The sequence below is a fragment of the Dipodomys merriami genome, unplaced genomic scaffold (assembly GCF_024711535.1).
Source record: "Dipodomys merriami isolate MVZ:Mamm:240054 unplaced genomic scaffold, mDipMer1.0.p SCAF_25, whole genome shotgun sequence".
Classification (NCBI taxonomy): Eukaryota; Metazoa; Chordata; class Mammalia; order Rodentia; family Heteromyidae; genus Dipodomys; species Dipodomys merriami.
In genome coordinates this window covers 14,161,029-14,184,245 of record NW_027203937.1, presented here as the reverse complement: position 1 = coordinate 14,184,245, position 23,217 = coordinate 14,161,029, and the positions used below count along the sequence as shown (strand labels likewise).

Below are 23,217 nucleotides of genomic sequence, written 5' to 3'. Positions count from 1 at the left end.
AACTAAAAAAATAGAATGGAAGAAAGACAGCCTCTTCAGCAAATGATGCTGGCAAAATTGGTTAATCACTTGTAACAAACTAAAGCTAGATCCTTATATATCACCCTGCACCAGAATCAACTCCAAATGGATCAAAGACCTTGGAGTCAAAGCAGACATGGCTTGAAAACATTACAGGACAAGACAGAATAGGAGAAACCCTAGGTCTCCTTGGCGCAGGCTGAAATTTTCTTAATAGAGACCCAGAAACACAACAAATCAAAGAAAGGTTGGACAAATGGGATTGCATGAAATTGCAGAGCTTCTGCATGGCAAAGGACATAGCTAGCAAGATCAATAGGAAGCCCACGGATTGGGAGATCTTCACTAGCCATACAATGGACAAGGGCCTCATATCTAAAATGTACCTGGAACTCAAAAAATTAAATCCCCCAACAATAAATCCTCAAAGAAACAACTACCCAATAAATAAATGGGCTAAAGACTTACAGAGAAACTTCTCTGAAGAGGAAAGAAGGATGGCCAATAGACACATGAAGAAATGTTCAACCTCTCTAGCCATAAAAGAAATGCAAATCAAAACAACACTGAGATTCCACGTAACCCCAGTTAGAATGGCTATAATCAAGAACTCTAATAACAACAGATGGTGGAGGGGATGTGGACAGAAGGGAACCCTACTGCATTGTTTGTGGGAGTATAAACATGTTCAACCACTTTGGAAAGTAGTATGGAGGTTCCTCAAAAGACTCCACATAGAGCTCCCCTATGACCCAGCAATCCCACTTTTGGGCGTTTACCCAAATGATCACAAACAAGACCATACTAAAGCTACCAGCAAACTATGTTTATTGCAGCATTATTTGCCATAGCTAAGATCTGGAATCAACCCAGATGCCCCTCAGTAGATGAATGGATCAAGAAAATGTGGTACATATATACAATGGAATTCTATGCCTCCATCAGAAAGAATGACATTGCCCCATTTGTTAGGAAATGGAAAGACTTGGAAAAAATTATATTAAGTGAAATAAGCCAAGGCCCAAAGAAACATAGGTCCCATGGTTTCCCTTATTTGCAATAACTAGTATATATCTGGGACAAGCAGAAAAGGTCAAAAGCTATGTACATATGACCAGATAAGATGAAGTGAAGCGAAATGAACCCCAAGATAGGGATACAAGTGTTTCCAATGTATTTATTTGTTTCCAGTGTATTTATAAGGTACCATGTGATTTTTTTGTTGCTTTGTATGTACCTCCCCCACGGTATAATCTCTGTTTTCACTGTATTTGATGTTGGTATAATTTGGGGAGGGGAAGGAACAAAAACAAAATGTTTAAGTAGGGATACAGGTTGGCCCATTGTCACAGCGAGATATAGAAGACACTATGTTGAAAAACGAACTTTACAATTTAGGTGGGGGAGGGTGTTGGGGGATTGTAGTTGTGGTGGTGGGAGGGAAGGTATGGTCAGGGAAAAATAAAGGAGGAGGCAACAATGCTTGATAAGAAATGTGCTCATTGCCTTGCTCATGTAACTGTAACCCCTCTGTACAGTATTTTCACAATAAAAATGTATTAAATTAAAAATTTTAAAAATTAAAAAAGAAAAAAGGTAGACAATGCAAGATATGAAAGAATTCAACGAAGACTTAGACCTGAAAAAAAAAAAGAACTAAATTTCTGGAATTTAAAGACTTAATAACTGAAATACAAGCTCAATAGAAAGTCTTGCAGACAGAATGGAGCAACTTGAAAATAGAATATCAAAAGTTAAAATACATACTGTAGCAACTAGATCAGTCAGACAAAGACAAAGTAAAAGTACTAAGACAGTATGAACAAAATTTACAAAGACCTCTGGGACATTATCAAAAAGCCAAATTTATGGATTGTGGGTATAGAAGAAGTTGAAGAGGTACAAACTAAGGGCATCAATAAAATATTTAATAAAACAATAGCAGAAAACTTCCTCAGCCTTAAGAAAGAACCAGCCAAGATCAGAGAAGAAACACCTCTAGGCACACTATAGTCAAAACAATAAATATGCTGGAAGGGTCATCCACATCAAAACAGAAGCCACAGAAGTAAAAGAATAAAGACAATAGTCCAGAAGCTCACTGGTTCAGTATCTTTCCGTTATGCCCATGACCATTTCCATGAATGACACTAAAAGTTCTGCTAAAAACCAACCGGTTTCAATCCTGTTTCAAAATATTCTATGGAGAATGGTTGTCATGATTGGATAATTTCAGGAACCTCAATTTGTGGTCAGGATTAATGCTGATTCTAACTTTACCATGTACGGGCTATCTTTATGATCTGTCCCCATGTGAAATGTCAAGAACGAGAAATAACCTCACAGAACCTGTGAGAAGAATACATCACATGTAATCATATACTTATGCTACAAATGAAGCACAGATATATGAATCCTACAGCAAAATACTTTTTTGTCCCTGCTCCTGCTCTAAGTCTTCCTTTGTTTATATTTGGACTACTGCTACATTCTGCTACTGGCTTCCTGAAAATACTTTCCAAAATACATCCTTCTAAAAACAATGAGATGACCTGTCCTTTAAAAGCTACTATGGCTGGGGCTGGGAAGGTGGCTCAGCGGTAGAGCACTTGCCTTGCATGCAAGAGGTCCTAGGTTCGATTCCTCAGCAAAAAGAAAAAAGCCGGAAGTGGCGCTGTGGCTCAAGTGGTAGAATGCTAGAGCTGAAGAGCTGAGGGACAGCGCCCAGGCCCAAAGTTCAGGCCCCACGACAGGACCTCCCCTCCCCCCGCAAAAAAACTACTGTGGCTTCCCATTACACACTAAAAAGATCCATGATCCAACCTCAGTCAGTTTGACTACCATACCTCTGCCTTAAGATCCCTCTCCTATCCCCCCAAATCATACCAAGTTTAGCATCTAGTATAGGCTACTTCCATGCACTATAAATTTGTTCTTTCTCATTAAGATGCTTTTGAATACATTGATGCCTGTCTTGAATGTTTTCCCTTCTCCATTGGCAGTTGGTAAAATAATTTTTTCCTTCAAGGCTCAACCCAAACCCAGCTTTGACCACATAGATTGCTTTTTCTTTCTTTTTCTCCATAGGGGTTCCTCTGCACTTGCGTTGCAAGGCTCCCATTACCAATGTCCCGTATCTCCTTCATCAGCTGGAAATAACTCTTAGGAATAACGATATCCATCTCCCAAGCATTCGGAAGGCCGAGAACATATCAGATATCTAGGGAATACTAGTTGACTAAACGGCTAAGGTTGTATAGGGGATTAAGTTAGAAGCATAGATTACAATGGGAACAAATTTAAATTATATGTGGAAACTATATCAAATGTGTCTGGTTTATGAACCTGTAAGTAAGATTGGGAAAGTACTGAAATATGGTTTGCAAGGGAGACGTTTCATGTGTGTGGTATGTGGCTAGGTGCCATCTGAACATAAGAGAAAATTTCCCGCCGGGCGCTGGTGGCTCACGCCTGTAATCCTAGCTACTCAGGAGGCTGAGATCTGAGGATCGCGGTTCAAAGCCAGCCCGGGCAGGAGAGACCGTGAGACTCCTATCTCCAATAAACCACCAGAAAACCGGAAGTGGCGCTGTAGCTCAAGTGGTAGAGCGCTCGCCTTGAGCTGAAGAGCTGAAGGACAGCGCCCAGGCCCAGAGTTCAAGCCCCACGACCGACAAAAAAAAAAAAAAAGAAAAAAAGAGAAAATTTCCCAAAGGCCAGGCAGGTCCTCCTGGAACACTGGAAATACCCCTTACTTTCCTACCTTATGTATACGTCAGTCTCCAGAGCATAGGCACCAAATTCAACGGCCTTCTCAAAGGACATCATGGTATTTTCTGGTGCTGCCTGTAGAAGAAATCAAGCCCCGTGCTTTGAAGTCTCTCCACCCCACATCCTTTTATGAGATGGAACCCAGAAATGAAAAGGGGTCGGGAAGCAGAGCTTGTCTCCCTTAGCTCTCTTTTCAAAAAGTCTGCCTATAGTTCTCTCTGTCCAATTGAATATTGAGTATGATGGAAGTCAAATAACCTGGGTTTACGCCCAACTTCAACAATTAATTCCTTATTCTTTTCATGTCAAGACAGCTTTTTTCTTTTTTTTCTCATCAGGGGTTCCTCATCAGGGGTTCCTAGGGTTCTGAGGTCCTCTTCTCTCTTCTGCATACACTGTACATACCTGTACTCACTCATGTCCATTATGCTCAACCTACCATTGGTGCACCTCTGTGTGCAAAAAAGACAGGCTTAGGCCCCAAATCCTCCGTCTTCTGAATGCAAGGAGAATAAATCCCAAGTGGCAACAAATACAGACATATGAGAAGAAGTAAAAAGGGAAATGCAACAGCCACTTGTAGAGCTAAAAAAAAAAAAAAGGAGAGAAAAGTAGGGGGCGGGGGGAAAGGTTTTAAAAAAGGGGATAAAGAACCATCCTAGGCAATTAACTACCCCCAAAACAGCAGTCTGAGTAATAACCAATTCATGAATTCCCTACTTTGTGGACTGGCTGGTTTACCTTCTGTTCATCACACTACCATTTACTTTCAGAGATTTGTGCATAATGTTTAGGAATGTTCAGGTCTAAGACTTTTATATAAGGGAGGGAAGCAGAGAAGGAAAAATAGAAAGGGAAGGAGAGGTAATACAAGGAACAGTTTTACAGAGAGGAGCTTATTTAGTTCTGAGAAGCTTGTGAAGATCATCCTCAGATGCTCCTATATTTAGGGCAGAACAGCATTGTAGAAAGGATTCAATCTGATAGAAATCTGGGTTCAGAACCAGAATCTTATCAATGTGGCTAGGGACATGTGACAATCTCTCTTCATTTTTCTTCCATAAAATAGAAGAGTCTTGCTGCTAACATAAACTTCACAGAGTTGTTTTGATAGTGTTGACTCATAGTAATTATTCAATTAACATTAGTTATTTGCTTCCTTACTTCCCTGGCTCCAGCCTGGCCATAATCCCTGTTATTCAATTTCCCAATACTGAAGATTTTATACATTTGTACATTAACTAGCCACCTATGTTTTAAATAGGTGATTGACTTTTAAATCTAGGTCTCTAGCTCTAACCTCTTAACCTTCTGAATATATCAGTTTCCTCTTCATTTTGCACCGTGAAACATGTCATCTTGAATCTTCTTAGTCTAACTAAAATTTAGAAAATGAAAGAGTTAATTATTGTCCCCTTTAAGAACTTGCCCCAGAAATATTTTCTAAAATGTACCCTCTACACATACATGCACAAAGCTATGTGCACCAAACTGTCATAACACCTTTATCAAATCAGCATTCCCCCAAGTTGGGAGGCAAATACTCTTGTTTACCTGATACTGGGGGAAAAAAGAAAGAGAAGATCTGTTCTCAGTAAGGGTGGTGAGAGAGAATTCCATTCTCTTTTGTTTCCATAATAGTAGGGGAAAGAAGGGAGAGAAAATTAGTGGAAGAGACAGACTTGTCTGTAGAAATGAAGATTCCCAGGTGTGACAGACTCACAAAAGATTACTTTGAGTTACTTGGATATAACAGGATGTAGTAGTGGTTGAACTTAGTAATATTTGAATACAAACTAAAAGAAAGTGAGTCATTGAAGGACTTGCTTCTAGGCCCATTCTTTCTATGTATACAAAGATGGAATATGAAGGATTGACCCCCACCCTGTTTTCCCAGGTGCATACAGATACCAGGCAAGCCACTCAAGATAAGTACAGACTGCCCAATTCCAGCAGGGCAATCTATCCAAGCCTGGCTATAAACATTCCATTGTGGGCCCAATGGAAAAGCCCCCTTTCCCACCTTCTTTGACCTTGTAGCTTTCTTATTAACCTCTGCCTCCTTGCTCAGACCTCATAAAACCCAGCTCCAGTCCCAGCTCTATAGAGTCTCCAAGCCCTCAGGAAGACTGTATTTCTTGCTGCTGTATCTCAATAAATGGTGTAGAAGATTGAATCTGGCCTGTTTCCTTCCTTTCTCCATTTTCCTAACAGTCATCACAACACTTTGATCAAGTAAAATTAACATGACTTCTACTTCATCATTTGGCTCTCGGATAGGTAATTTCTTTCTCAGAAAGACGTATGTTAAGCTGGGAGCTGATGCCCTCCCCCTACTTCAATCCTATCTAGTGAGGAGAGGGAGATCTGAGGATCCCCGTTTGAAGCCATCCTGGGCAGAAAAGCACATGAGACTGTTTATTTTGAACTAACCAACAAAAAAGACCAGAAGTGGAAGAGTGGCTGAAGTGATAGAGTGCCAGCCTTGAGCCATAAAGCTAAGGGATGGCACCCTAGCCCTGAGTTTAAGCAGAAAGAAAGGGAAGGGAAAAGAAAGGAAAGAAAAGGAAGGGAAGGGAAGAAAAGAAAGGAAAGGAAAGGAAAGAAGAAAAAAAGAAGCAAGGTAGTACGAAAGGAAGGAAAAAAGAGAGGAATTTCTTACTTTTCGAGAAGAATCCTCTTTAAAAGAAGTCCAGTTTGAAATACTATGACAAGCCATGTGGGGTGGTGAGTGACAGCACAAGGAATACACCTGTGCAACAAGCTAAAGGAAATTCAAAGAGGCACACAAGTGGCCAGCTACCAGGTTTCTGTTTTTCTTAGTGGTGGATGCAAGCTAAGGCCAGAATGGAAGGGATGAGGCACGGTTCCACTCCATAACATACTTTCTGCTTCCAAACGGGACACGTAGAATGATAGAGGCCAGGAGATGATGGACATCACAGCTATACCGCACAGGTGCACATAGGGAGCGAAGATCTAGAAGAAGACCAAAAGTTAAGCTAGACAGTTCTGGACAGATAGTGTTAAAAGCCACACGATGTCACTTACCTTCAATGACAGCCCAGCTATCAGCCACTTGTCACGCCAGAATTTGCATATAATAGCCATAAGAAAGACACACAGTATAATCACTAGCCAAATCAGGACCTGGGGAAACAGAAAGGATCTTCTGACTTCTAGGCATGAGATTTAGCTCAGAATTATCTTCAGAGTGACTTGTGGTGGCACCAATCTATAATCTCAGTCCCTCAGGAGGCTGAGGCAGAAGGATTGTGAGTGTGAGACCATCCTGGACTACACTAAATGAAGGAGCTGGGTATGTGACTTAGTGGTAGAGTGCTTGCCTCGCATGCATGAAGCCCTGGGTTCGATTCTTCAATACCACATACACAGAAAAAGCCATAAGTGGTGCTGTGGCTAAAGTGGTAGAGTACTGGACTTGAACAAAAGAAGCTCAGGGACAGTGCCCAGGCCCTGAGTTCAAGCCCCAGAACTTGTAAAAAAAAAAAAAAAAAGGAACTATCCTTGGAAATTGTACATGTATCTTTTTTTTTCTTGTTATTTTATTTGTGAACATACTGTACAAAGGGGTTACAATTACATGGGCAAGATAATGCATACATTTCTCACCAAGCATTGCAGCCTCCTCCTTTGTTTACCCTTCACCTCCCTTCCCAGCCTCCCCCCCCCCACTCCCCCCCCCCACCGATATTGTAAAGCTCCTTTTTGACATGACAATTTTGTACATGTATCTTTTACAATATATTCTTATCTTTTTAAAGCTAAGGATTTTAAAAATCCTTACTATTCTGTGTAACCAGTCATTCACTTTTCTGACTTCTATGTCTTTATTACATACTTCATGGCTGGAAAAAATTACACAATTATGTGGTCTGAGGCCATTCCCAGATTATATCTCCCTCTGTAGCCAGGTCCTTAACATGGCTTGGTATCTTAATCTAATATCTCAATTTTAAATAAATGCCTTTTTGAAGTATGTTTTTTTCAACAGACTTAATGAAGTCAGGAATAATATTTATATTATTTATGATCATATCCTCAGTGCCTTGTTGGATGTCTGGCACATGGTAGGTATCCAACAAATAACTATTGAACAGATGAAAACTAAGTCTTCAAGAGCACTGTATACTTCAAGGAGAAAGAACACTGAGAACAAGAAGGTATAACTTTAAAAAATATTTTTAAAATTATCTTTAAGTAGTTGTACAATGGAGGTACCACATAACAAATCAGTTATGAACATAATGCATCTTGATCAATATTACCCCTTCAACATTCTCATCCCCCTTTGGCCAAACCCCTTTCCTTACTTTTCTTAGTTTTGTGGTATATATAATGAATTTTGGACTATGTTCTGCCTCTCTTCCCCACTTCGTTAGTCTTCCCCTCTCCCTTTGGCTCCACCTACCTCTTGCAAATATTCCTGGTGTTGATTTTGTTGGACTTTGACCTGGTCTTTCTACATACAACATTAGACAATTTGAGCTCTCCATAGAGTCTTTTATATTTCAGTTAGTTCATTTGGAACCACTTGTATACCTCCCATTGTATTTACTTATTTTCATAGGCACATTCTGGTTACCACAAATGAGCGAAACGATGCAACCTCTGTTTCTCTGGGTCTGGCTTACTTCATTTAATATAATATTTTCCAAGTCTCTCTATTTCCTTATGAATGGTATAATATCATTCTAATAGATGAGGAAAATTCCCTTGTGTGTATATAGCACATTTTCTTGATCCATTCATCCATTTAAGGGCATCTGAGCTAAATTCATATCTTGGCTATGGTGAACAGTGCAGCAATGAACATGGCTGATGGCTCTACTGTAACCTTGTCTATGTTCCATCGGATAGATGCTCAAGAGTGGGATTGTTGAGTCACAGTGTAGTTCTAGTTTAGTTTTCTGAGGAACCTCCACTCTGCTTTCCTGTCCATACTGTGGCTGAACAAGCTTACATTCCTACCAACATTATGTTAGAGTTTTCTTTAGGCCGCATCTTCACCAGAGTTTGTTGTTGCTTGTTTTCTTGATGACAGTCATTCTAACTAGGATAAGGTAATGAAATCTCAGTGTTCTTTGATTTGCATTTCCTTTATTTATTTTTATTTTTATTTTTTTGGTCGGTCGTGGGGGCTGAACTCTGGGCCTGGGCGCTGTCCCTCAGCACTTCAGCTCAAGGCTAGCGCTCTACCACTTGAGCCATAGCGCCACTTCCAGCTTTTTTCTGCTTATGTGGTGCTGAGGATTCGAATCCAGGGCCTCATGCATGCGAGGCAATCACTGTAACACTGAGCCACCTTCCCAGCCCTTACATTTCCTTTATGACAAGTGATATTGAAGATTTCTTGTGTCTATTACTTTTACTTCTTCTCAGGAGTCTCTAAGTCATTAGCAAAGAAGGCATAACTTTCTTAACTTTTTCCCCTTCAAATGTAGTTTTTTTCTTTAATTATGTTGCTTTCTAGACAGTTATCTCTTTTCCATAATATAATTAACTCCACATTAAGTATCTCACAAGATAATTCTTTTCTAGCTTCAATGTTGGATAGCATCTCCAAACTTTTACAAAGTCTTCCAGAGAACAGAAAAATAGGCAATATTTTCTACTTCTACCTTAAGAAGCCTTCAAATTTGTGATATTCAAATTCAATAAAGACATATTATAAGAACTGAAAGATATAGACCAATCTCTAATACATAGGTGCAATTTTTTTTAACCTATTAGCAAACTAAAGTGCATCACAACACAATTAGACACACAGGAATCTTACACAATACTAAACTTCACAAATGAGTGATAGGATACAAGTTGCCATAAAGAACAAATAAAGTATTTCCCTCGGATAAATGTTATGTCAAAAGTAGCTACTCATCAAAGACCTTTCATTTTCTGTATTGGTAACACATTCTGTTTTTGAACTTAAAATGTGGGATTTTTGAATTGATTAATAAGCATGTTTACAAGGAGTTTAGATAGTAGGCACTCATATTTCCCTGGACAACCCCAGATACAAAGGAAAATGATTACAGGTCTGATACTAATCATTTCTTTACTGGGTTAGTCTGAGGAAGGAAAAAACTCAAAACATAAAATGAAAACTCTAAGCCTGGAATAATGACTCTTGACAAGGAACCTCCATGTCTGATAAGTCTAGTTCTGACTGGTTTGCAAGCCTAACCAAAGTAGTTATCTCCGAGGGAAGGTTCAATTGTTTTTCTAATCCCAGCTCCCTCCTTTTCCATTGCCTGCAGACTCAAACTACAATTAGATTCCAGAACAGCCTCAGGGCATGGAGGCCTAGAAAAGAGTGGTATGATTTTATTAGCTTATATTGGCAAAAATACAATGGTAGATATGTGGGAATTAATTCTAAAGATTCCAGACAAAAAGAAGAAAATGTAATTTTAGGTAAGGTTTTAGTGGTAAGGTTATACCTATTAGAGGTTATGGTTTCAGTATATCAAAATCCAGTAGTAGCCTATGCTTAGTAAAATTGGGGTGCAAGCTCTCATTTTCTGAGTAGGCATGAGCTGCCATAGCTTGAATCCTCTATGATTCAAGCACAGAGGACAGTATGTTTAAGAAGGCTGAGGCTCTTTAATTAAAGGTGCCAGACTTAAGGCGAGAAAGGATGCCACTGAAATGGGCAGAATTCTGCTGTGGCAGAGGCCAAGTGACAGCACTTAACTCACTTGAGCTATATAATCAGACTTTCCATGATTGGCACAAGCCTGGAATAAACCAGAATCCTTTCATCTTAGCAGTTATTTATCATGGTGTCCCAACTCCAAAATAAGTGGTAATATCAATAAGAATGATTTGTTCGCTCTTGAAATCTATGTTGTTCTCCTAGACGATCTCAGGCCCAGTTTCTACCTCTTCTAGTAACTCAAATATTTCCATCTTATCCTTCACACTTGAATAGGAGCTTTAAGGATATTACTTGGACAATTTTGTATATACCCGGAGTTAAGGAAATATTAAGTATGGTATCTACAACCACACTTGAAAACGTAAAAAAATAAGAGACTGTTCCTAGAATTGCTCAAGCCCACAGCAGAACAAAAGAAGAGACCGTATGCTTCAGATATGATTTAGGTGCACACAGGAAGAAGTGCAGTTGCTAAGGGGAGAGACCACTGACTCTTTGAAAGAAACCATGTGTATCATTTTGCAGAGATTCAAGCTAAGGTCAAATGAACCTCAAAGGAGAGATTTCACAAGATTATAAAATAGCCATTCATGAGACAAGCATTAACCCTACTATAAGAGCTGAGGTCAAGGCTCTCAACAAAAGAACCTCAAAAAATAGCACATAGTAAAACACTCTGGAGAAAGGAGCCAAGTTGTGCACATACCCAGATGTCCCTCTTACGCCTCTTCGCGGGCCAGGACCATGTTCCTTGCTCATCTCCTCTTTCCCTGTGCCCAAGTTCAGGCGAAAGGGTCCACATGTCCTTGTCACCACTGCAGTCTTCCTAACTTGGATCAAGCCCAAGGAGGGATGGGAAAGTCTTATGATCAATACAGTTGGAGTTTTGAGCTATAACAATGAACTAAAATGTTCACGGACTGAAATGAGATTGTTCTTTGACCCGAAAAGGATTGGGAAAGTGAGAAATTTGCCCAAGATTAAATTGGGATAAGAAAAGACAGAGCCTCTGAGTTCAACATGAAGAAGCAAGGAAAGGTATAGTTTGAAGCCTCCTTAGGTTCAGCAAATTTGGTCATGCAGTTACAACTGTGAGAAATTTAATTATTTCAGTTAAAATTATATAAACATTATCTTTTCTCTTTAAGAGGAGAACAATGGCAGAGAGGGCTACTGTGTATAAAAACACTTAACACCAAAGAAGAAGTTAAACTATCCCTTTTTGCAGACGACATGATACTATACCTTCATGATCCCAAAAACTCCATCCCCAAACTCTTAGAAATCATAAATCACTTCGGCAAAGTAGCAGGATACAAAATAAACCCACAAAAGTCAGTTGCCTTCCTGTACACTGACAATGTACAAGAAGAGAGGGAAATAAAGGGAGCAACCCCATTCACAATAACCTCCCCAAAAATAAAATATTTAGGAATTAACCTAACCAAAGATGTAAAAGAACTATTTAATGAAAACTATAAAAAGTTAAAGAAAGAAATTGCAAAAGAACACTAGGAAATGGAAAGACCTCCCATGCTCTTGGATAGGCCAACTTAATATAGTAAAGATGGTAATACTTCCAAAATTAATACACAAATTCAATGCAATTCCTATTAAAATCCCAATGATGTACATCACTGAAATACAGAAAACAGTCCAAAAATTCATATGGAACAACAAAAGACCTAGAATAGCCAAAACAATTCTAGGGAATAAAGACAATATGGGAGGGCTATCCATGCCGAACTTCAAACTCTACTACAGAGCTATAATAACAAAGACAGCATGGTACTGGCACAAAAACAGACCCGAAGACCAATGGAATAGAATAGAAGATCCAGAAATAAATCCACAGGCCTACAGCCAGCTGATATTAGACAAAGGAGCCAAAGACATACAATGGAAGAAACACAGCCTCTTCAACCACTGGTGCTGGGAAAACTGGGAGGCCACATGCAGAAAAGTAAAAGTGGACCCCAGCCTATCACCATGCACCAACATCAACTCAAAATGGATTAAAGACCTTAACATTAAACCTGAATCTCTGAAACTACTGCAGGACAGAGTAGGAGAGACACTTGAACTAATAGGCACAGGAAGGAACTTCCTGAACAGAGTCCCAGGGTCACAACAAATTGAAGAGAGACTCGACAAATGGGACTACCTTAAAATAAAAAGCTTCTGCACAGCTAGATCTATCACAACCAAGCTAGAAAGACAACCAACTAACTGGGAAAAAATATTTACCAGCAATATATCAGACAAGGGGTTAACATCCTGTATATACAGGGAACTCAAGAAACGAATCCCTCCCAAACCTAACAAACCAATTACTAAATGGGCAAGGGAACTAAAGAGGGACTTCTCAGATGAAGAAATAAAAATGGCAATGAAACACACGAGGAAATGTTTATCATCCCTGGTGGTGAAGGAAATGCAAATAAAGACAACCCTGAGATACCACCTTACCCCAGTCAGAATGTCCCACATCCACAAATCAGCTGACAAATGCTGGAGGGGATGTGGAGAAAGAGGAACCCTATAACACTGCTGGTAGGAATGTACACTTATACAACCACTTTGGAAAGCAGTCTGGAGGGTCCTTAGAAAGCTAAAGATTGACCTCCCTTACAACCCAGTCATACCACTTCTAGGCATCTACCCTGAACAACAGGAACCAATATACAAGGACACATGCACCTCCATGTTTATTGCAGCACTGTTCACAATAGCTAGGATATGGAAACAACCCAGATGCCCCACCACAGACGAATGGATCCAAAAATTGTGGTATCTATACACAATGGAATATTATGCAGCCATTAGAAATGACAAAATAATGACATGTGCAGGGAAATGGATGGAGCTAGAAGGAATCATGTTGAGCAAGGTAAGCCAAGAGCAAAGAGACAAACGGTACATGGTCTCCCTGATAAGTGGATGCTAAATCCAAAATGTTAGGTGATACAACAAAACTAACAGGACTTAAGAAACAAAGAACTCCCACTCATCTGGTCGAACCACTACTAAATATCCCCATGCTGCTGATCACATGTATGGTGTATAACATGTGTACACTGTTATATGTTATAGACTGTGATAGACAATTTGCTCCAGGAAAGTTAGAATGAACTTGTGACTTTAAATGAGCATCATTATTCCACAATACTGTGAAATTCGGGAAATTATGTAATCACTTAATCATAATCAAAAAAAAAAAAAGAACCTCGGGGAAGGTAAGGAGGGAAGGGATGGTAGGGGAAAAACAATGGAGGGGGGTAACAATGCTCAATAGGAAGTGTACTCATTACTTTGCTCATGTAACTGTAACCCTCTGTATAGTATCTTTACAATAAAAAAAGAAGAAAAACAAAAACAAAAACAAAAACAAAACACTTAACACCAAGGAACACATTCATTGTCTCAGGTTTCCTACTTTATGACAGGTATGCAGGAACAGTTCCATCCTTTCCCAGAGCAACAAAAATCCAACTACCTGGGAAACAAACGAGAAAAGGGAGTTTATTTTTAAAGTATCAGATTTCTGTAGCTCAAAATTCCTTTCACAGCCTGGCACATTAGTTTCTTTTTATACCAAACTTTCCAGTCTCTGTCTGAGAAGCTTCTCCAAGCCATGTCACTGACAGTTGATCACCTCCTAGTTGTAATTTTCACCAGCATTCCCAGCAAGAATTCATTATTTCCTCTGGGATTTCATAACAATCACCCTGGTGGTCCCCTTCCTTAGTTGCTGCCTCACCCCTACCCCTAAATGGTCTTTACTATTAGTATTACTTTAAGAGGATAGAGCATGAGAGTCATCTTTCCCAAGGGTTACCTTTCCTTTCTTCTATCTCCTTTCTTCCCTTCCTTCCTTCCTTCCCTTTCTCTCTCCCTTTCCTTTTTCTTCCCTTCCTCTCTCTCTCCTTCCTTCCTTCTTTCCTTCCTTCCTTCCTTCCTTCCTTCCTTCCTTCCTTCCTTCCTTCCTTCCTTCCTTCCTTCCTTCCTTCCTTTCTTTCTCTTTCTTTCTTTCAACTTAGCTTTTTCATTCAATACAAGTGCTCTATCACTTGAGCCACAGCTTCACTTCCAGCTTTTTTCATAGTTGTAGAGATAAAATTCTCACTGACTTTCTTGTCTGGGCTGGCTTCAAACTGATCCTCTGATCACAGCCTCCTAAGTAGCTAGGATTACAAGCATGAGGTTTCAGTGCCTGGCTCCAAGCTGTTTCTTGGGGAGCAAGTGTCTGGTATTATAACAGTAGTTAATCCCAGGATATGTCACTGCTGCATCCTTTTACAGTATGCAAAAAGAGGATCAGTAGAAGGTCTGTTAAAATATATGATTGGAGACTGACACTCTTAGAAGCTAACAATACCATTTGTTCTGCTAATCGTGTATCAAAGTGCTACTATTTAGTGGTTGCAACTTGGCCACATATCTCCATTTTTCTGATTAAGAAGAGTATTTCCTAACCATGCTCTCTGCTGGGAGCTTCCACACCACAGCTTCCTGAATGATTTTCCAAAAATAGAAACTTGTTTTATGCCTTACCTACCAGGCCTCTCAAATCTGCCACATATTGTCCATTACTTGTCATTATGCTCCAAGCACTAATAGAACTGTCTTGTCCCTCTTAACAAAATATCTTGCATTTTTCTTTCTTGCTAAGTCTCATGGTATGTTCCTTCAGCCCAGAAGGTTCTTCCCCAGTCCCATATCTGTACGTTAAAATCCAGCATCCCTTAGATCTCACTATAGTGAGGTTTGTTTTCTGTTTGCTTGTTTTTGTTTTGTTTTGTGCTGGTCCCAAGGCTTGAACTAGCAATCTGTGCACTGTCCTTTGGCTTTTTAGCTCAAGAGTGGCACTTTACCACTAATGCCACACCTCCATTTCAAGCTTTTGGCTGGTTAATTGGAGTCTCATGGACTTTCCTGCCCAGGCTGGATTTGAACTTCAGTCCTTAGATCTCAGCCTCCTATGTAGTTTCGATTACAGGTGTGAGCCATCAGTGCCCAGAGAGATTTATTTAATTCTCTTGGCCGCAGGTTATCTGTCTTACTTCCCAGAATTCCTGCAGATCTTCATTTAGATCTCTTTAGTGGCAATTTTACTGTCCTACCTATTATTTTTGCCCATGACTTAGTTGCCTACTAGATTTTAAACAATGAATGAAGGCATAATTGAAACTCTGTGTGAGCCAGTAAGAGGGGCTTGAACTCTATGTCTCCCACTCCTGCTTAGCTTTTTTTGGTCGAGGCTAGTGCTCTTCCACTTGAGCCACAGCTCCTTTTCTGGATATTCACTGAACTTTAGATTATGTTAAGAGTCTCACAGACTTCTCTTCCAGGTTGGCTTTGAACTGTGATCCTGAGATCTCAGCCACCTGAGTAGCTAGGTGTGAGCCACCAGTGCTGGCTATTTTTTTTTTTTTTGTAATTTTCTATCTCTACCTGTCTGTATAGAATATCCTTCATGAAAAACAGAAGCTGCATATGTTTTACTGCTATCTGTATACTCAGTACTTATTCCAATATTCTCCTTATACAGTAGTTAATAAATTCATTAAAAGGAAAATTGAACACAATTAGCAATCAGTGGGGCCACACAGAATGATGAAATCAAAGGAAAGTATTGCCCTAGGTATGAATGAGAAACTCAACTGTTAAAGTTATCCTTCTCTTCTATCTCCATTTCCAGAGTTTTCTCTTGTATGGTACACCTTTCCCATATCATGCAACAGAAGCAGAGACACACTATTTCCCAAGGACTTTTGCTAAAATGTTACTTTGCATTTCAGTTAGATGACTGACTGAACATTAGAACATGTTTAATTGATAAAACCTGGAAAGATTGCTGATGTGAAACTATGGATGTCCAAAGTTATAAGATTGAGTGAACCAGGATAGGTATGAAAAAGGGAAATAGGTGACAGTGTCCTGCCACCCTTGCAGAGGATCACCTTCCCATATACATCCTCTACTAACCCAGGCTTCCTCCTCTACATTCTGGAGCTCACATATCCCCCAACTCTACTAAGACCAGAGTGAACCTAGCTTCGAGGGCTCCCAATACTGACTAGATACTATTTTACAGGCAAGAGCAACTCACAAAGCCATTCATAAAAAAGTAGAACTATCACTCACCAACAACAATGAAGTGTAGGCAGTCATGATTCCAGTTAAACTCAGCATTAAAATGGACCAGTAGAACCAACGTCCCGTTCCTAGATGAACAACCCTGAGGGGAAAAATTGGTTTCATTCCTTAAAATGCAGAAATCAGTGGTAGCATCTGCATCAAGGACAAAGACAAGACCAGATGAAATAAGACATAATGGAATGAGACAAGAACAGAGCATTTTGTGAACAGACCTGGTGGGAACTTTGGGGATAGTTACTTAAGTTTTGATTCCATCCTGTAGGCATTTGGGTAATTAATGGAACCTCTATAAGTGGTAGGGCTTTTAAGGGTTTTTAAAAATTAAATATTAGCCCGGCGCTGGTGGCTGATGCCTGTAATCCTAGCTACTCAGGAGGCTGAGATCTGAGGATTGCGGTTCAAAGCCAGCCCGGGCAGGAGAGACCGTGAGACTCCTATCTCCAATAAACCACCAGAAAACCGGAAGTGGCGCTGTAGCTCAAGTGGTAGAGTGCTCGCCTTGAGCTGAAGAGCTGAGGGACAGCGCCCAGGCCCAGAGTTCAAGTCCCACGACCGACCAAAAAAAAAAATTAAATATTATATCCTCATTAAAAACAGTATAACAAAAACATTCTATAACACTAAAAGAGCCATTCCACAAGGTCACTCCTTAATAGAATTTTGGCAGGTTCCTCATCCATGTTCATGACTATTTTCTTACATAATTGAGATCACAATCACCATATTAATTACTCTATTCTGTGTGAGAGATTTGAGACCCTTAAAAATAGTACTGATTGGGCTGGGAAGGTGGCTCAGTGGTAGAGTGCTTGCCTTGCATACATGAGGCAATGGGTTTGATTCCTCAGCACCACATAAGCAGAAAAAGCTGGAAGAGGTGCTATGGCTTAAGTGGTAGAGCAGGGATAGCACCCAGGCCCAGAGTTAAGGCACCATGACCAGAAAAAAAAATGTTACCGATTATTCAGTTCCTATAGTATTGTATGTAAATAAATTACTAATAATTTGTTAAGAGAAAAATGCTATACCTGTGTTCTTGATATTATATATCAATGATCCAATACTTTTCACTTTAAAATAACAGAAATAATCTTTTGCGATAGAACTTAAAGAAATCGTATCTTTTTTTTTCCTGGTCCTGGGGCTTTAATTCAGGGCCTGTGCTCAAGGCTAGTGCTCTACCACCTGGGCCACAACACCACTTCCAGCATTTTCTGTTTATCTGGTACTGAGGAATCAAACACAGGGCTTTATGCATGGTAGACAAGCACTCTACCACTAAGCCACATTCCCAGCCCCAGAAATCATATCTTAAAAATACAAAATATAGTCTGGTGAATGTATAACCACATTAAAAATAGTAAGTGAAATTTTCCTTCAGTAGGGGTTGTAAGATACATAAAAAAAAGAAGCAAGTAAGCCATTTCCTAGTAAAAGCAATACCAGTTCATGATACCAGAAAGAAGAGTACTCTATAGAAGTACAACTTGTACTAGTCATCTGTACTCACTCTTGGTGGTGGCAGTGGTATGGACAAAGGCAGTGAGATTTAGAATGAGGAATTCATTATCTTATCAATACATTGGTGGGAACTGAAAAAGGAAGTCTATTTTCTTAATAATGGCATTTTTTTGGGGTCCAGTTGTGGGGCCTGAACTCTGGGCCTGGGCGCTGTCCCTCAGCTCTTCAGCTCAAGGCTAGCACTCTACCACTTGAGCCACAGCACCACTTCTGGCTTGTTTTTAATTTTTGCTTATGTGGTGCTGAGGAATCAAACCCAGGGTCTCATGCATGCAAGGCAAGCGCTTTACCACTGAGCCACCTTCCCAGCCCAGTAATGGCATTTTTTAAACTGAGACTAGATAATGGTGATGACCACATCATAGGCCCAACTTAAACTTCATCTGATTTAGGTGGGTTATTTTTTCTTTTTGGCATTACTGGGGCTTGAACTGAAGGCCTCAGGCTTACTCAGTTTGCTTATCACATTTTCAGGCCAGCTTTTTGCTAGTTATTTTGGAGATGAAATTTCATAGACTTTTCTGCTCAGGTTGTCTTTGAACTAAGATCCTCTGGATCCAGCATCCTAAACAGCTAGAATTATAGGTCCCTACACTGGTGAGCTACATTGATGTCTTGAGTCTTCAAGAATCCATGTCACTTCAGAGTCAGTGTCCAGCAATGGATTATTTCCCAAATTCATTCTAGATACACAGTACCTGGTAAATGGCCAGGGGTTCCTTAAGGAGGAAAACTGGCAATGCACACTTCTGGTTATGTAGCACAGCTCTTTTCTCTAGTGCCTTCCCCTTTATTCAAGGAGGAATTTGTTGAGGAGCTATTTGGTGATCCAACTCAAATTTTTCTTCATGAGTTCTATAGCTTTTCTGTAGATAAAACCTAAGTAAGAGTCCAATAGACTGCTATCTATTTCAGTTTTAGGGACATTGTAATTAATTAGCCAAGATAAAATGTCTTCCCAGGTCAGGCAGTTCTTATTGTGTTAGATTGCTGACACAATGATAACCATACTCATATTCAGCAGTTAAGCATCCCTTCTTCCCTATAACCCAGGAGTTCCATCAATCCTATTGAATTCAGAGATCTTGCATCAGCTGTGATGGTACACATAGTCACAGTACTCACGAAATTAAAGAAGGAACATTATAACAACTTTGAGGCCAATCTGGGATATCCTATCTCAAAAGCATTATTCATTTTAACATTATCATTATTTATTACTGTAATATTATTTATCGTAAACATTATTATTTATTATATTTTCCAATACTTCACAATGTCATCCCTTTACTATTGAAAATACCCAGTATAAGCTCATTATATTCCTTATTTTCATCAAAATGTTCCACAGAAGCAATTATTTGGTTAGCCAACACCTTGGCTTCCGTATCTACTTAAATAAATTGTGTTTACATGAGAAGAACAGACCCCATTATCTCCTTTATTTCTGAAAACAAAGCTCTTATATAGTTAAATTTAATCAAATGAGACAACCAATTCTAGATAATCCCAAATCAATTTAGAGAGCCCATCCTTAAAGTTCTAATCCTCTAGAACTTCTATTGCCACCAATATCTGTAAGAGTTTGATGAAGAATCAGACCTATTGTGATACAGAATAAGATTTTATAGAACAAGACTTATGGAATTAAAGGAACACAGAAAAATCCATTCATATTACCCCCATATCTGGTGTTGGACTTCACTTAAGTCACCATATGTTAGGCATGATAGCAGTCAGGAAGAAAAGTTGTGGGTTTGAAATAAAGTAAAGGCACACAGAACCTCCTTCAATGCATCTGACTACCCAAGGACAAATGAGACTTTACTTACCCTTATAACCTCTAGTTTTGGTTTTGATGGCATGGGTAACCTACAAAATCTCAATGCTGGGTGCAAGTTGATCCAAGACATAAACAAAAAGAGGTCTGGTGGAAGGTGAGGTAGTTGAGGAGCTACCAACACAGTGTAATTATAGGTCAGAAATATTATATATGTACTCACACAACACAACCTCCACAAACCTTCAGAACATAAAAACATGGCTGTTATGTCACTTTGGCTTTCCAAATCTTATAAAAATTTTTCAAGACTACCATGAAGAGATGGTCCAACTTAACTAAATATCAGAGAAGTTACCACAGATATCAAACCAAGGATTTAAGAAGCTCTAGAAACTTAAAGGAGAATAAAAACAAAGAAAACTATACTCACATATGTCAGAGTATAATTACTGGAAACCAAATATAAATAAGAATTAAAAGCAGGCATATCAAAAGAACAGAAATAGACTTCTCAAAACAAAGCAATGAGAAAAGAAAATAAATTCAAAGTGCTAAGACAGCACAAATTACATACATATGCATGTAAGATATTCTGAGGATAAAGGAAACTCCAGGGTTTTCTGTATAGAGGAAAAAGATCTTAATGGAATGATAAGAGAAACGTGATAGAACAAGGAGCAATAAAAAGGTAAATATGTAGTAGGTTAATCTAAGTCAATATTAACTATAAAATCGCATATAGGTAAAAATGTATTTAGGATTAAAATACATGATAATACCTCCTAAGTCAGGACTAAATGCTATTAAGATGTTTCAAGATCCCTATATTATCCAGAAATAAGTTAAAAATAAAGTAAGACTTTGATGGGTCAAATATATATGCTGTATGCTGTAAATTCAGGTGTAATGGTAGACATCTATAATCTCAGCACCTAGGTTAAGAAGAAAGCATCACAAGTTTGAAAGCAGTCTAGATTACATAGTGAGACCCTGTATCAAAATTACAAAGATAAGTTATGCTCTAACTTCCATGGTAAGTTTAAAAGAGAGAAACAAAGGAAGGAAGGATGTGGGTATACATTTCAACTTGAAATAATAAAAATGCTTACTATAAAATAATGAAAGATTAAAAATAATGAAAGATTTAAAAAAGAACATAGATCAGACAGGACAATAGCATTAAGAATATAATGGATATAGTAGTATATATACCATAATGAATATAACCTCAAATATATTGTAAAGTATAATGGTATAGAAATGGAAAACCATTGCCAAATTGGACTTGAGAAACCCAACTATATACTATTTATAAGCGAAATTCTAAAACATAAAATACAGAAAGACAAATGGGAAAAAACAATGCAAAGCTAGTATTGACATTATATAAAACAATGATCTGAAACCCCTCTGTACAAGTACTTAAAGATAATAAAAATGAGGCTTTAAAAATGAACATTTCACAAAGAAAATGAGACATCATGCCTCCTCTGAAAATACAAAAGTAACTCTGAACGAGGACAAAAGATTTTTTTTAGTACTCAGACTTTTTGCCCAACTTGCACATTGCATCCTTCAGGTAGAGGATCACAAGTGGGAATGAGTACAAGGAATATTACAGAAGGAAGCCAGGAAGATATAAATTGTGGGAGCATGTAGAGTGAAAGGTTTCTGGACCAGGCTGTGATCAATGCAAAAGCCTACTGTGAAGAACATTTCTGTAACACTCTGAGAATAGCAATTCCAAAAAGTGCATTGGAATTAGTTGTTGATGAAGGCATTGTATAGCAGAAATAATAATATCAAAGTGTCCAGTTCAGATCGATGACAAGAAGCACCCCTCCACACACACCCACACCATATTGCTGTGCTGCAGTGCTTTGATTCTTCTCAAGGGATAGAAAAGAGAGTCAAGAAAATTTGGACATTACGCTTTGTATAAGCTTTGTGATCTATGGGTCTCAGTGACAGATATTTAAAAATCTATATGTATATGGAAAATTGAAATTCAAGTACAAGGAGAATAATTTAGAACTAGCCTATAATTAAAGATTTACTCTGAACTATGGTGAGAAAACTTAGTTAAGGCCCCTCAAAAATAAGTGGGCAGGGACTGGGAAGGTGGCTCAGTGGTAGAGCACTTGCCTTGCATGCATGAGGCCCTCTGTTTGATTCCTCAGCACCACATAAGCAGAAAAAGCTGGAAGTGGTGCTGTGGCTCAAGTGGTAGAGCACTAGCCTTGAGCTGAAAAGCTAAGGGACAGCACCTAGGGCCAGAGTTCAGGCCCCACGACTGAAAAAAAAAAAAAAAGGTGGGCAAAGGAAGAAAAACTTCCTATAGAGAAAATGTTAAATGAACTATATTGGAAATGCAATGGTTAAACATGAAACAAAATCCCATCAAGATGATTAATAAAGTGATCAATATTAAGATATTTACTATTCCCATTGGCAGATTTTAATAAAACTGCTAGAGAAGGGGCAAGATGACACATTAGAAGCATCTATGGTTTTGATTCTGTGAATGAAAAGAGACAACACTAGAGAGACTATATTCTGAAATGAGAAAGGAAGAATATCAAGAATCACAAAAGCAGCAGCAAAACAACAGAAAGACATAGACAGAGAAACTAAGCAATAGAGAAAATCAACATCAACCACCTTAGGAGAGGGAGATGAGGCTGAACTTGAAGTCACAAGATAAGCCAGTTGGTTCTGGCCACACGTTGGCAACTCTAGCCGGGCTAATTTCACACTTCTACAAATATCCCATTTCAGGGATTTGGTGAGGTAGTGACTTTTCTAATGTTAAAGGCTAGTCTCAGTGAACAAAGGCATTTTACTTTGCCACTATACATCCTGAAAAGCTTCTGGCTATCAAGAAGGCCTAGTGTTAGAAACTGAGGTTCTCTAAGGGCCTGAAAACAAGGAACAATTAGGCTCAAGGAGTCTTGGGACAGTGTTCCGGTTTGAGATGGCCATGAGAGATGATTAAGGAGAGGGAGAAGGTTTATGTAGTCCCACAGAAAAAGTCAAGCAGCAGGGAGCTCTAGCAGATATAGGCATGATGGTCAGAGGCTCTGTCCTCATTAACAAAGAGTGGGTCCCATCATAGTGAAAAGCACCAAGTCTGTGACTGGCATAATGTTTGGCCTCAGGGCCTGCCTCGTGGCTACATGTCTTGGGTGAATAAGATCCTAGATCCTCCAAATCATTTGATTTCTATAGCTTCCTACTCCAACAAGGAGGTGGATTGTCAGGCAGGATCTGAAAGTAT

General features: G+C 39.1%; 1 protein-coding gene across 4 annotated transcripts in view; it reads right to left on the bottom strand.

Annotated features, from left to right (window-relative positions):
- Positions 1–23,217, bottom strand: part of Gdpd4 (glycerophosphodiester phosphodiesterase domain containing 4) — a 119,142-nt gene that overhangs the window by 56,850 nt on the left and 39,075 nt on the right. For 3 of the 4 annotated variants that reach the window (XM_070034948.1, XM_070034945.1, XM_070034946.1), the window contains exons 4-10: positions 16,622–16,715; positions 13,911–13,970; positions 6,844–6,942; positions 6,678–6,771; positions 5,093–5,170; positions 4,232–4,377; positions 3,785–3,867 (exon numbers count right to left, since the gene is read on the bottom strand). In XM_070034948.1, the coding sequence (XP_069891049.1) occupies positions 3,785–3,867; positions 4,232–4,377; positions 5,093–5,170; positions 6,678–6,771; positions 6,844–6,942; positions 13,911–13,970; positions 16,622–16,715 (654 nt within the window). The remainder of the gene's footprint in view (positions 1–3,784; positions 3,868–4,231; positions 4,378–5,092; positions 5,171–6,677; positions 6,772–6,843; positions 6,943–13,910; positions 13,971–16,621; positions 16,716–23,217) is intronic. The other variant, XM_070034947.1, reaches the window with a different exon arrangement.